Source organism: Carassius carassius, chromosome 1 (assembly GCF_963082965.1).
Source record: "Carassius carassius chromosome 1, fCarCar2.1, whole genome shotgun sequence".
Taxonomy (NCBI): Eukaryota; Metazoa; Chordata; class Actinopteri; order Cypriniformes; family Cyprinidae; genus Carassius; species Carassius carassius.
Genome location: NC_081755.1, coordinates 50,643,854 through 50,659,564, shown reverse-complemented (window position 1 = coordinate 50,659,564; position 15,711 = coordinate 50,643,854). Strand labels below are relative to the sequence as shown.

The 15,711-nt window shown below is 41.0% G+C and overlaps 3 protein-coding genes across 3 annotated transcripts in view; 1 reads left to right on the top strand and 2 right to left on the bottom strand.

Moving 5' to 3' along the window:
• The window catches only part of LOC132094136 (zinc finger protein 501-like), a 197,436-nt gene extending 193,922 nt beyond the window's left edge, over positions 1-3,514 (top strand). The window contains exon 3 of the mRNA XM_059499303.1: positions 1,694-3,514. Within this exon, the coding sequence (XP_059355286.1) occupies positions 1,694-2,748 (1,055 nt within the window). The 3' untranslated portion in view covers positions 2,749-3,514. The remainder of the gene's footprint in view (positions 1-1,693) is intronic.
• LOC132159410 (zinc finger protein 501-like) overlaps positions 1-15,711 on the bottom strand; it is a 531,393-nt gene that overhangs the window by 139,117 nt on the left and 376,565 nt on the right. The window lies entirely within an intron of this gene.
• LOC132157170 (zinc finger protein 883-like) overlaps positions 1-15,711 on the bottom strand; it is a 499,035-nt gene that overhangs the window by 185,900 nt on the left and 297,424 nt on the right. The window lies entirely within an intron of this gene.

Here is a 15,711-nt window from a genome sequence, read left to right as displayed (position 1 = left end):
GATATCTTTTTTTTTTAAATTTGTCATTACATACAATTAACTAGATAGAGTCATATCTAAAAGATAGATCTCAGTGTGTTCGAGTACAAAATCACAAATCCAATGATTTAGGTACATCAACTGGTGTTCCGCAAGGATCTATCTTGGGTCCATTGCTTTTTATATATATATATATATATATATATATATATATATATATATATTAATAATTTACATCTTGCATGTCCTGGTATTCATATACAAATGTATGCGGATGATACAGTAATTTATAAACATGGTTATAATCTAGCACAAGCTGCAAATGAACTCAAGTTCTATGGCTAGTGTGTCAGCATGGTTAAAAGACAATTGTTAACAACTAATCGTGTCCAAAACAGTGTGTATGTTTTTCTCTAAGTCTAACAGTATTCTTAAAGAGCCAGATGTTTACTGTTTAGGGGTGAGGCTGCAATATAAATATCTGGGAATACTGACTTGTAACATCTTGTCCAGGGACCAAGGATGTAAAATAGCATTTGGCTAATTCTGGTACATTTACAGGAATGTTTTATTAATGTACGATGTCCCTGTCAACTAAATTAAAAAAATAACAACAGTAAAAAAATTAATCAGGTTGTGTGCGTTTGTTCGAATTAATTTGCTGAAATCAAAACAAGGACGATAATAGGTGAGCGCCAGCCAATGAGATTGCCATTTGCGCATTAGTCCTGCCCACAGCCGGAAAACCCGGCCATTCTGAAAAGCTGAAGAATTCTGTTAAAAAGTAACACTGTTATTTTGACAGGAATATACAACAGAGAATATTGTTTACTTGTAGCGCGTCATCTCTTTCTCTCTCTCTCTCTCTCTCTCTGCGTGTGTGTGAGACAAAGCAATGGCAGGTGCGCCTTCACTCTAGAGTTTATGTCAAACACATGTGCGGTCCACGTCCATTGAGATTAAAAAAAAAAAATCACTGATCGCCTGATGGAGAGTGAAACTCTGAAGCACTCCGTCATAGTGTTCGGTGAGTGAAAATCTATCTGTGCTAAACTTTCACTTAGGCTGCAACTCAAACACTGGCGAGTAAAATCTGAGAATTTATTGGCCATTGGCTAATATTAGACAACATTTAGTCACCCAGAGGGAAGATTTAGTGCAAGTGATCTACTCACAATGTAGAGTGTTGTTGAGGAAGTCGTGGCCTAGCGGTTAAAGAGTTTGACTCCTAACCATAAGGTTGTGGGTTCGAATCTCGGGCCGGCAATACCACGACTGAGGTGCTCTCGAGCAAGGCACTGAACTCCTAACTGCTCCCCGAGTGCCCAAGCATAAATGGTTACCCACTGCTCCGGGTGTGTGTTCACGGTGTGTGTGTGTTCACTGCTGTGTGTGTGCACTTCGGATGGGTTAAATGCAGAGCACGAATTCTGAGTATGGGTCACCATACTTGGCTGTATGTCACGTCACTTTTTTCTTTTGTTTAATAGTTCTACTTATAGAAACATGAGATTTGTGCTTCTTATATTTTTTCAGAATGGTAATTTGAAGATCAGTGTACCTCATTCATGAAAAGTTTCAAGTTATAAAAATGCAAGAAAATGACCAAAATCTTGTATAATAATTATCTACTTCATTCTGTTATATCAGGGTTCATTTATATGTCCACATTTTTACGAGTTACTAAAAATAAACAATTTTTACTTTATTTTAGAATTGATGGAAGAAAACAAGGAGAATGAAGAACTGAGTGAAGTTGAGGAGAAAAACTGTGTAAAAACTGGAGAAAAACACTTGAGTTGCTCTCGAATTAAACGGAAAGATTTAAAGAAAAGAAGAGCCAAGAAATCTTTCACCTGCACTCAGTGTGGAAAGATTTTCACATGGAAATATAGTCTTGTTGTTCACATGATAATTCATACTGGAGACAAACCTTTCACTTGTGATCAGTGCGGGAAGAGTTTCTCACAATCACCAAGCCTTAAGAGACACATGAACATTCACACTGGAGAAAAACTCAACACATGTGATCAGTGCGAGAAGAGTTTCACACAAAAAGCTCACCTTACAGTACATAGGAGAGTTCATACTGGAGAAAAACCATTCACTTGTGATCAGTGCGGGAAGAGTTTCACACGATCAGCAACCCTTAAGAAACACATAAACATCCACACAAGAGAGAAAATTTACTCATGTGATCAATGCAGCAAAACATTTTTGTGGGTTTCATACCTGAAGGAACACATGAGAGTTCATACTGGTGTGAGAGAGTACATGTGCTTTGAGTGTGAAAAGACTTTTACGAAAGCAAAGTGTTTAAAACTGCATGAGAGAACTCACAATGGAGAAAAGCCTTACAAGTGTTCACAATGTGACAAGAGATTCAGTCAGTCATCAAATCTGAAAAAACATGAGAGGATTCACACTGGAGAGAAACCATACAAGTGTTCACACTGTGACAAGAGATTCAGTGATTCAGGATCCCTGAAAAAACATGAGAGATGCCACACTGGAGAGAAACCATACAAGTGTTCACACTGTGACAAGAGATTCAGTGATTCAGGATCCCTGAAAAAACATGAGAGGATCCACACTGGAGAGAAACCATACAAGTGTTCACACTGTGACAAGAGATTCAGTGTGTCAGGATCCCTGAAAAACCATGAGAGGATCCACACTGGAGAGAAACCATACAGGTGTTCACACTGTGACAAGAGATTTAGGCAGTCAGGACATCAGAAAAACCACGAGAGTATCCACACGGAGTAAAACCGTATCACTGCACTGCATGTGAAAATTGTTTCAATCAATCTTCCAATCTACATAAAAAAACTATCACAGCCCTTACAGGTCTGATGCTGTGTCCTCACTAAATGTTACACAATAATGAATCAAGCAATAAAATACAGATGCATCTCAATAAATTAGAATGGTAATGTTAAGTTAATTTATTTAAAAAATTCAACTCAAATTGTGAAACTTGTGTATTAAATCAATTAAATGCACACAGACTGAAGTAGTCTAAGTCTTTGGTTCTTTTTAATTGTGATGATTTTGGCTCACATTTATCAAAAACCCACCAATTCACGATCTCAACAAATTAGAATATGGTGACATGTCAATCAGCTAATCAACTCAAAACACCTGCAATGGTTTCCTGAGTCTTCAAAATGGTCGCTCAGTTTGGTCACAAGGCTACACAATCATGGGGAAGACTGCTGATCTGACAGTTGTCCAGAAGACAATCATTGACACCCTTCACAAGGAAAGTAAGCCACAAACATTCATTGCCAAAAAAGCTGGCTGTTCACAGAGTGCTGTATCCAAGCATGTTAACAGAAAGTTGAGTGAAAGGAAAAAGTGTGGAAGAACAAGATGCACAACCAACCGAGAGAAGCGCAGCCTTACGAGGATTGTCAAGCAAAGTCAATTCAAGAATTTGAGTGAACTACACAAGGAACGGACTGAGGCTGGGGTTAAGGCATCAAGAGCCACCACACAGATGTGTCAAGGAATTAGCTGAACCACAGACAACGTCAGATTTCTAGCTGAACTGGTGCATTTAATATAAAGTTTAATAGCCTCACTGAGAAACTCAATGCAAGGGTTTATTGATTAAAGGCTCTTCAGGTCTAAGCATATATTGCTATAAACATGGGATTTCACATTTTCACTCTCTCAGACTCATTCTTTCCTCTCTAATGTGTGAGTGTGTGTGTGTGTGTGTGTGTTAGATTAGTTTACATGTCTTTTTGATTTATCAAATAAAGTCTTATGTATATTGAAAAGAGAAGTATCTTTTGTTTTGTGCGTACAAGTTAACGACTTAAACTGCTTAATGTTATCATGGTAATAAAGTGTTTTTATCATATTTTGGATTGATGTTATGAGGCTCGTTCAATGAATCGCTGGATGACTGAATGACGTAAAACAGTTATTCTGACCAAATTCCCCATAAACATTATTAGGTGAGCAGTTCGTGGTTTTTCTCACATTTTAAAAAAACACTGCTGGGTAAATATAGGACAAAACCCATATGGGGTTAAGAAGTTGGGTTATTAATTTTAACCCAGCAAATGGGTTGTTTTTTTCTGACCCAAAAATGTGTTATTCTTTACAAAAGTAATGGGTTAATTTGATTTCATAAATGGGTAATATTTCTAAATATAATTTTTTACTTTTATTCCTTTTAAAATCATATTTTAAAATTAAATATACCACATGAGAAACAAACAGGTCAACATTGTATTAGCTTTATTTTATTTTTTTAGCACATTGCACTTAATTACACACTACCTCAACCAAATCTCCAAAGAACTTTTAACAAATAATTCATACTATTATTTTTTCTGTTTTTTACAAAGCTGTAGTGTTTTTAAGTCTATATTTTGAACCTTTTGTTTTAAGTCTACATTTCTACACAAAAAATGTTATTGATAATCATCAGTATGTGCACATAAAGTAATACTCTTCCTCAAGTAATAAAACAGTTGTTTATACAAAAAAAGAAAAGAAATCATGTGTGAATTAAGTTCAAACTAAAATGCTACCCAAAGAAACTCTTATCATCTATTTGCAAGAATGTAGTGCAAAGTGTAAAAATTTACATCAAAACAAAATGATTTGAAGCATACATCTACTGTGCAAAAGGCCCTGTTCAATTGAAATTGTTTTATTATAATAGTTCTATCAAATTCAATTTATTCTAGTTATTACATCAGCTGAGTAGGCGTGGTTAGAGAGAGTCTCACAAGTTCAGAGAGATTAATAAGAGATCAGATGCAGCAATAATGAAAAGATGTAGATAATGTGCAATGGAGTTTATAAACAATCGAATTGAGTTTGATTGAAGTCTTTGAGCGAGGGATTGGTTATAAATATACAGATTGTAAGCAAACTGAAGTTTTTCATCCGTGTCCAGGGATCGGGCTGTCGAGGCCCCCGCCTTCGACTGCCACCCGATTGTCTAAGCACCGGCCCCTTACGGTCCCTCCTGTAGGTGGTGAGCCCACGGGAAGGCGGCCCCACGTCGCTCCTTCGGGCTGAGCCCGGCCGGACCCCGTGGGGGGAGGCCCGGCCACCAGGCGCTCGCATACGAGCCCCAACCCCGGAAAAAGGGTGGCTTGCCCACTTCAGGTTGGTGGAGAGTTCCTGCCTCAAGTGGAGGAGTTTAAGTATCTTGGGGTCTTGTTCACGAGTTAGGGAAGGATGGAACGGGAGATTGACAGACGGATCGGTGCAGCTTCTGCAGTAATGCGGTCAATGTACCGGTCTGTCGTGGTGAAGAAAGAGCTGAGCCGCAAGGCGATTTACCGGTCAATCTACGTTCCTACTCTCACCTATGGTCATGAGCTTTGGGTCATGACCGAAAGGACAAGATCCCGGATACAGGCGGCCGAAATGTGCTTTCTCCGCAGGGTGGCTGGGCGATCCCTTAGAGATAGGGTGAGAAGCTCAGTCACCCGGGAGGAGCTCAGAGTAGAGCCGCTGCTCCTCCACATCGAGAGGGGTCAGCTGAGGTGGCTCGGGCATCTGTTCCAGATGCCTCCTGGACACCTTCCCGGGAAGGTGTTCCGGGCGCGTCCCACTGGGAGGAGACCCCGGGGGAGACCTAGGACACGCTGGAGAGACTATGTCTCCCGGCTGGCCTGGGAACGCCTCTGTGTCCCCCCAGAAGAGCTGGAGGAAGTGTCTAGGGAGAGGGATGTCTGGGGTTCTCTGCTTAGACTGCTGCCCCCGCGACCCGGCCCCGGATAAGCGGTAGAAGATGGATGGATGGATGGAAGTTTTTCATGCGGATGGTCGGCCGATGCTGTGGGATTGCTACACAGTTCGTTGGGATTACCGGTTGAGTTTTTAGTGTACGTCATTAACGATTGTAAGTGTTGTTTATTTGTTATTCATCCTAATAGTGTGACCTGATATGTTATCAGATGTATTATTGACATATTTCTTCAGTTATGAAAGAAATTCTGCAATATTCTGTGTATATTTGCGGGTTCTTACGTTTAGCCATGTGAAGCTATAATGACTCAGCACCTGTTACGCCGATCTCCTTGAAAACTAATTTTGTTTATTTTCTTTATTATAGAACCACACACACAAATATCACGAATTATACAATTATTGTCAGTACGTAACACATCTAGCTTGTCACTACACAGAGAAGGACACCTATCCACCACTTCTGCCTGTTCAAGTCTCCGTGTGAGGATTACGAGTCCAATCATCTGTTTGCACCTATGAAACTATTGGGACTTATCAGAACTGAGAACTACCTCACTACACAATCTAAGTACCTCTGTATCTATGAATCCTGTCTGTGCATACTGTTCTTTATTTTGATTGTTTATTGTTGCGCAGGCCTGCAGTTTGTTTTATTTATACGAATGTGTATTTCTATATGGGATTTATAAGTGTCAATAATCAGTACATTCTATTGTGAAAACAATACATTGAGTGAATCCTAATATATGACTCTGGCCCTTTACTACTCTATTTGTCACTGGACATTAATTAGGAATTCAGCCTTCTAAAGTGTTTAAAGTCACTAATACAGCCCAATGAGAATGCTTTGCTCCAAAGCTTCTGCTCTGATGATGATAAATGCCTGGGAGTCAGTGTGTACATTTTCAAGTGACAGGACATAAGGGTAAGGTCTTGACGCTTCAGCCTACTGGAGGTACTCCATCATATTTGTTATAACCTAAAGGAAGGTACAGTATATGTAAAAAAGGGATCAACTTAAAGATGAATTGCAATCCTTAGGAATTAAAGATTTTGATTAAGTAGTATTTTGAATGATTATCCAAATGCAGGAAAAGAAATAAGTGCTTTAAGATTAAGCGTATGGTTAGTCAAGGATTTGACTCTGACTGGAAAGTAGAGAAACAGTTAGAATGGTTACAGTAAACATAAATTCTTAGCTGTATGCGCTTATTCATGGATTTGTAAACAGGGAGGAATTCCCTTAGCTGAAGATGGCACAATTCCCGCAGTAGTTGAATGCTGGAAAGATTTATGTGCTAAAAGCGATCTAATGGCTGAAATTTCAGGGGTTGAAATAGGGAAAGATCTGAGTGGTTTTTCTACAGGGTTATCTGTTATCTTGAAAAAGGCCAAGCAGAGTGGGGCTTGTAATATGATTCCACATGTGTCTTTTCCCTCCGCTCCTGAGCTCTCCTCTCTGACTGTGCAGGTGGCTGCCCTAACCAGCTCCGCCCCGCAGACCCAAACAGAGAATCAGACTGATTCACCTTATAGTATTGCTAGAAGGTTACTGGATGCTGCTATTTCTGGGGCGCCACCCCCTTATCCAGATGTAACTGAGGTTTCTAAGCCATATGCAAATGTCAACCAGAGGGCTGAAAACATTGGTGTTCCACTCTCTCCTCCTCTTGAGCGAAGCAAGGCCTCCTCCTTCCGGGGAGGGGTCTCCGCTGCGCCCATTAGAGCTGTTGCTGAGGAACAGAGAAACACTGAAATGGGTGCAGGATATGAAGTAGGGGAGTGGAATAGACTCACAGCGGTTGAGAAAAATAATTTGTTGAGTGGCATAGAACCTTTCAAACTGTTTAGTCCAAATAAGGTGTCATGGGATAAATTAGAGTCTGTAGCTAGACAACAAAATTTAGGAATTGCAGACATTCAATATATGGTAGAAACTCTTGTGCCCCACAGCAAATTAGGCCGAGTTCAAACTATCGGAATTGACGTCTTGTTCCTGCTAATTGGGATGAGTATTGTATAGCATACAGAGGATACAAAGAGCAGGTGCAAGATCTGTTAGGGAGGGGCTCCTTTCCCTGGACTAGTGTGACCCAAATTAAGCAGAGAACTACAGAAAGTCCTTTAGAGTATGTTGAACGTTTTCGTCATGCATATGAAAATTACTGTGCTGCTAATGATAATAATGAGGATTATGATTCAGCAATCATCATTGAATCCGCTATAAGCGGACTGACTAAACGTTATCAAGATCTGCTTATTTCAGGCTCTATTAACATCCCAAATTGGGAATCTCTGCTCCAATGGAGTGCAATCAGTTGGAGTCATCTGCAGAGTGAACCAGGTGCTCACCCCGCGGCGGTTGCTGCGGGGGCTGAAGCGGAAACAAATCCACCTGAGGTCAGTTGTTATAATTGTCGCCAGCCAGGTCATTTCAGCCGTAATTGTCCTAAAGAACCTGTGAAATGCAGTCGATGCCATAAGAAAGGGCATTTACATACACAATGTCGAGTTAATTTGTCCCAATCTAACTTCAAAAAGGGTAGAAGAGACAAGCAGCCACAACGGCTGACTCTGTCTGATGCTGACATCGCCAAGCGAAAGAAACTGGTAGAGGACTAGGGGTCAGCGGCCTCCGGTTCTTGTGATGTAACTGACCCTAGACCCTATATTCATGCGTTGTTAGGAGGCCAGCAATGTGTAGCATTAATTGATACTGGGGCTCAAGTTAGCATCACCAGCATTAAGTTGGAAACTACTTCTGATTTTATGTACATTGAAGGATTGAATGGCAAAGAAATGTATTATAAATCTGTTCCTGTTCCTCTCTCTATTGCAGACTCTCAGAAAGTGTTTTGGACAGAATTCTGGGTTGGGAAAAATACTGTGGGAACCATAATTGGTGTTGACATTCTGAATAATCTTGAAGCTTATGTTTTGCTCTCTACAGATAAGCTTTTGCTTGGCTGCAATGAAGTACTTCACTTATCTCATGCAAGGCCACGCCATGGAGCTGGATGTGCAGTGGCTGAAGTAGTAAGTGCCTCAAATATAACAGAGACTAGGCCTGAGTGGAAATACCTTATTTCTAAATTCCCTAATGTATGGGCTAAATATAAATTTGATTGTGGTAAGGCAAACATTCAGCCACTCCACATCCCAGGTCCCATGCATGATGCCAAACGCCAATACCCTTTGAAAAATGATGCTGGCTTAGGAGCTGAACAGGTTGTTAATGAATTGCATAAACGGGGGATAATTGTGCCATGCTCTGCCCCACGAATAGTCCTATGTGGCCGGTACAAAAAGCTGATAAGAGCTGGCGTTTGACAATCGATTATACCGCCTTGAATGCAGTCACTGCTCCAATGCACCCCTTGGTGGCTAACCCAGCCACTATTTTGAATGAGATTGGATCTGAGTGTTGTTATTTTACTGCTTTAGACATTGCTAATGGCTTTTGGACTTGCCCCTTAGCACCAGAGGATCAACCGAAATTTGCATTTTCCTATTCTAGACGACAATGGACATGCACTCGAATACCTCAAGGATTCTGCCACTCGCCCAGTCTGTTCAATCAAGTGTTGGCTTCATTTATTGATCCCATTCGAAAAGAATTTGAAACTGATGGGTCTGTCGTACTTCAGTAAGTGGATGACCTTTTGATCTGTAGTCCTACTAAACTTAAACATTTGAATGCGGTTCAGAATGTTTTGAAAACTTTGAACCAGGGAGGGTTTAAGATTAATTTGCAGAAGGTGCAGTTGGCCAGACCCGAGGTAACGTATCTGGGACAGATCGTAGGAGTCCATGGCAGACGCATCACTCCTGAACGGGTCAAGGCTATCGTCGAGCTGCCAAAGCCTAACACTGTGACTGGTCTAAGGCAGGTAATGGGACTTCTGAATTACTGCCGCCAGTATGTGTCTGAATATAATGAACTTTCTAAGCCCCTCACAGAAGCACTGAAGGGAGGAAAGCCTGGACAGGAGCTTATCGAATGGACAGAGGAGATGGAAGAGGCGTTAGTGAGTATCAAAGAGACTCTTTCTTCTTGTCCTGCACTTAGACACGCAGATGGCCGGCAGGCCTTTCACCTATGGACTTGGGTGGGGAAGAAATCCTACTCAGCTGCCCTGGGTCAGCGTGTTCCTGGAAGAACGTCTTACGGCATGGTGGGGTATTTCTCGACCACTATTCCTGTTTCCATGGCCGGTCAGCATCCATGCTTGCTGATCTGTGACTGTGCTGAATGGGCTGTCAAGGCAACAGAGGAGGTCGTCATGCACCAGAAAGTGGTACTGCACACCAGACACCAGATACTCAAACTGCTCACAAACACACGCCTGGGTACAATTTCAAATCAACAACGAGCTAAGTGGGAAGCCACCCTTTTGAGCAAAAATTTTGAAATCTTGATTGATGCTGACAATGTAATCAACCCTGCATCCCTTCTGCCAGAAGAAGGAACTGCTCACAATTGCGCACAGCTGCTTGAGAATGACACTCGGAGCCCACTGGACACCGAGCCACTGCAAGATGCAATAAAACTGTTTGTCGACGGGTCCAGTTTTTATGAGAATGGTACCCGATACACTGGATGGGCTGTGGTAAACGAGCACGGTGAGACAGTTGACTGTGGTTCTTTTGCAGGTGGTGGAGCTCAAGTAGCTGAACTCATTGCCTTGACCTGTGCCTTGCAGTTTGGCAAAGGGAAACGTCAAAATGTGTATACAGACAGCCGTTATACTTATGGGGTCGCTGTAGATTTTGGACCTGTGTGGCAACGCCGGGGATTTTTGACTACTGCTGGTCTTCCTATTTCTCATCAAAAGCAGGTCATTGAACTGATGGAGGCCTGCAACCTGCCTGCTGCTGGAGCTGTGATCAAAGTCACGGGACATTCACAGGAGGAGTCACCAGAAGCCAAAGGAAATCGGGCTGCAGATGCTGCCGCCAGGGGGGCTGCAAAACAAACTGAGAAACTTGTGAGTGTAGTACCTCTTTCTCTCCAGGAGGAGGAAGCGCCAACCAGAGATATCTTTGAGTTATATGACACTGATGATCCAGAAGAGACTGAACAGTGGGCTAAGTTAGGGGCACTAAGGACTTCTGATGGACTTTGGAAATTTCATGATCGATTTGTATGTCCCTCTTCTGCTCGTACTGAATTAATGTCTTTATATCATGGTTTGGCACATGCAGGTCCTGAAAAGCTACATGCAATGATTTCAAAAACATGGTGGTGGCCCAAGGTGAGAACCGCTTGCACAGATTTTTGTAAAAGATGTTTAGTATGTCTCAAGGTGAATTCTCCTTCAAAGCTTAAGATTCCCTTGGGACATGCTCCTCGCCCTCAGGGACCCTGGACACATTTGCAAATTGATTTCATAGGTCCATTGCCCCCTAGTGGAGGTTTTTCATACATCTTAATGATCATTGATTTGTTTTCTAGATGGGTGTAGGCCTTTCCGCTGAGAAATTGCACCGCAGACGCAACTGCCAAAATTTTGTTGACTGAAGTATTTCCTAGATGGGGACTTCCTTTACAGATTGATTCAGATCAGGGCACACATTTCACAACACTTCCACATTTCTTTTAGACCTCAGTCAAGTGGTTCAGTTGAACGAGCTAACCGAGCATTAAAAACTTCCCTGAGGAAGAGAGCTCTGGAGTGGGGAAAGGGTTGGCATGCTGCAATACCAATGATACTGTTTAGTATGAGAGCTAGCCCTAATAAAACCACACAGATCAGCCCCTTTGAAATCATGACAGGTCGTTACATGCGTTTGCCATGGGATGCACCATTGCAACATGAGGGACACTCGGGCCCTTTGAAAGATGCTCTGCAAAATTATCTGAAAACTTTGGATAATTGCTTACGTGATACACGAGTTAGTGTCAGTATCAGACAAGCTGAACAAGATAACAAAGAGCAAACCACATTGCCTGTTCTTCCAGAAATTGGAGATACAGTAATGATGCGGAGGGAAATAGTAACCCCTCTGGGTCCAAAGTTTGATGGGCCTTATCAAGTTTTGTTAACCACTAACACTTCTGTTCTTCTTGACAGAGGAACGCTTGGTACAGTATGGAGACACTGGTCTCAGATGAAGCCCCTCGAGAAATGCCACATCCAGAATGCTACCTCGTAGTCAACCTTAGGCGTTATAGGTAAAAGTTAAATGTACGGGTTTATCCTAAATTTTGACTTGACTGTTTCAGATGTCCGGACCTGATGATGTGCTGAAGCTGCTGATTCTTCATGAAGAAGCACGCAGAGAAAGACGTCTGAAACTCAGACGAGCATTCATTCGTTTGGTTATTCCACTCTCATTAGTAATGTTAATTTTGATTGCATTATCATTTTTGCTCTGGATCCAAATTTCTCTCTCAACAGGAAGTTTTCATGCGTTCTCAACAAATCGGGACTGTGAAATGACCGACTGCCGTCCTTCTTGGGTTAGATACCCATGCCTAAATTCTACAGAGGGTTTAAATTTGCTTCCAACTATGTATCAAAAGATTAAGAATCATTGTTATAGATTTGACGGCAATGATACAGTGACCTATTGGCTCGGTCACTCCCCAAATTATCCAGAGAATACCCTCATCATGCAGAAAGGCCGCTGGTGGAACAATGGTGATGTGGATCTTTTTGGATTCCCATCACAGTAGTTGGCAGGAACCATAGTGACTGTCCAGTGACAATAGATAAGCACCGCAAGTATGTATTAAATCAAAAAGCACCTGCTGCTCCTAAACGTAGCAGGAGAGACGATAAGGGTGAATCACAGTATACTCAGATAATGATGGGGGGGGAAGCAGTGAAGTTACCTTTGTATCCTATTGCACCTGATCCACGTCATATTGTGTCTTATCTTCTGCCAAAGGGTAGAGACCATCTTTACTCAATTAAAGCAGTAAAGGATGTAGCACAAAGCTATTTGTACAAGGACATTTTTGTTTGAGATGACCCCACCTCTGACGCATATAAGTTAGTTGCAAATGACAAATTTCTGAGACGATGGAATGTTTTGCAGCCATCTAAGGTTAATCTTGTCAGGTGGGACAAAAACAGATCTTATGGGGCAATATGTGATAGACTAGGACGAATTGATAAGACTAATAAGGATCAATTTGATCTAAATGGAAGTGAAAATGGATTACCAAATGTCAATGCTCTTTCCCTCGCTTGGCCAAAGTATACTAGGTTTGATGATCCTTGGAAGGAGACCATACATGTGGAACGATGCTTGGGAAGGGAAGTGAAACAGTGGTTCGTCCAGACGTTTCCCCCACATCAGCCTGATAAATGTGCGGTAATTATTAACAAAATTGTAGGTGCCCCAGTGGCAAAGGTTCCAATGGAGATTTGTAACTCGTCCTTTGTGAGGCCGGATTATACATGGGCACTTTTTGCAGATGTGTTGTTTCAGTATGATATTGCTATGTTACTGGCTAATAAATCCATCATTCAAATGGAGCAACTACATGACCATCTTGAACGTATGTGTCATAGTCCCACCTCAATGGCCTATAATATCACTGCTTGGATGCAGTTTAATATGTTTCATTTGTGTTTAGAGATGATTACCAGCAGGAAGACCACGTTGCGGGTTCCTCAATCCACGGAGGATTTGGTATGGAAAGATTTCCAGCCCCATCAGGTCTACATGTGGCCACAGGTATCTGATGCCGCTATTGGAGATGAGTGGTTCGACAGGGAGAAACAATTTCATCAATTCTTAAGGCCAATTCCCTCCGTTCAAGAGTTACGAGAGTTACATGATGGGTGGAGTTTAGGTCATTGTCTGCATCATAAGGTTGTCCATACCATAGGTCCTGAGTGTTACCCAGTTGAGAAGTGTAAAGAGACAGAGTATTGTGTTACTAATATGACTACATCTACAGAATACTACCCTCAAATAAGAAATACATTAATAAATTCTTGAAACAGGTCAAGACTAATGATGTGTTTGCTGGTTATGAATATTTGAATTCAGTATGGCTCCGATCCGGAGATATGCTGAAGATGTACATGCCCATATGTGAAGATTGTCTAAGTTTATCTAGGTTTTGGAACCAATCATATTGCTGCTGACCAGAGCTTTGAAGTAACTAAAGTCTCCTGTCTGGAGTATAACTATGACTGATTTTGTATTGTACGGCAGAGCGGCCTACCACCTCTTTCGAGAGAACTGAAGCTGACTTCTGCTTATGAAACTGCAAACTATTTCCTTAAGTAAAATTATTATTATTTAATTGAACTCATCTCTGACTCCTGGTCTTCATTGCGACAACAGCTGGTCCTTGGGTTTTGAACTGTTATTCCCCTAACAGTGCAATCATGAGATTTCTTAGGAATTGTGTAATAATGAATAGAGTATAAGATTTAGGTAAGAAACAGGACATTTTCCTCACACTCCATCACAGTAGGTGCAGTGGCGCCACCAAAAAATTGTAATAGGGGTGGTCAGACAAGGGTACAGTAAATCTTGGGGTGGCACACCAAAATAAAGAAATAAAATAATTAAAAGTTCCACTTAAAGTGTGTTTTACATATTTACGTTTGTTTCTGGTTCATGTAATAATATGATATTAAGTAGCAATGAATTACTTACTCTTTAAATAGTGTAGGTCTGTTAAATAATTATACATCAGCAAATATACTGTACAGACAAAACCAAAAAAGGTCCAATTACATTACAATTTACAGTCCATTTAAAGTGCCATTTAGATGTTTTTACACACTATTTAATGCAGCTCTGTGGGATATTGAATACTTTAGCCTATAGTTACAAATGAATAAACAATGTTTTGAAATTTTAAATATAAAACATTGAAACTGATGTTTGAAGTTATTTTACAAATATACAGTAATCAAATAATTTACAAATAGACAACACTTTGTATTTGTTAGACTCTGGTCTCTTCAAATATAGAATTGGGAGGACATTTGCTTCACTAACATAAATGCGTAAATGCAGTCAGGGGCAAACTGACCATCTGGACGTTTTGAAGAAGTCCAGAACTGCTGTCCATCCGACGACTGTCGCCCTGACTGGTTCAAAGAAAAAAAAAAAAGTGTCAGATAAAGTGACATTGACAGCCGACAAAAGGGGCGCTAATGCAATCTATTTTTGCTTATAATCAAAATAGTACGACCTGTTGGATCTTTTGAATTTTTAAATATTTGAAATGTAAAGCACATAAAGATTACATATAGATTATAATGTTAATATTATCTCCAACCAGGAGAGGTCGCTAGTTTCCAGCCGCTCCCTGTATTAAATTCAGCAAACTATGTAAATGTAGCGGGACCTTGGCCCTTCACACTTGGCGCAAATATAGAAACACTGCCTCTAGCGTCACATGACTACGCCACCCTATTTAATAGGGAACTATAGATGTTACTAAGAATTGGTAAAAGATACACAGGAACGTAATTAGCAAGAATGGGCTAGAGACGTGGATACCAATAATACAAAAGTTTTTATTTAAATACAATCATTTGTAAAATATATAAAAGTTGAGAATCATCAACAGACCCATGCAAAGGAGACCATAATCCAAAGGAGGCTGAGGCTTGATGGCAGACACACGCCCAAGGCTTCAATATCACTCTCCACACCCCGTGTACAAGTAACAGCACCCACACTGCAATAAACTCAAGAAATAATCACACAGCACTCTGTAATGAGCTCTCTACCACAACGTACGGGCCTACTAGTGGTCTGCCCCCAAAGCCTCAGCTCCTGTAATAGGGGTGTAAAAGTATTTATGGTCTCAATAAACACGCTCACTCAAACATGCACAAATAATAAACATTTAGATCAACAAACAAGAAAATACTACAGAAAATGAAAAAACAAAATTTGGTGCTGGCATTGGGTATTACTCTCACTGACCTTCTACCAGCACCTCTTGAAGGAACGCACGAATCAAAATAAATACAACACTGCAAAACACTCAAAATAAACAAATCAAATCACTCAATACAC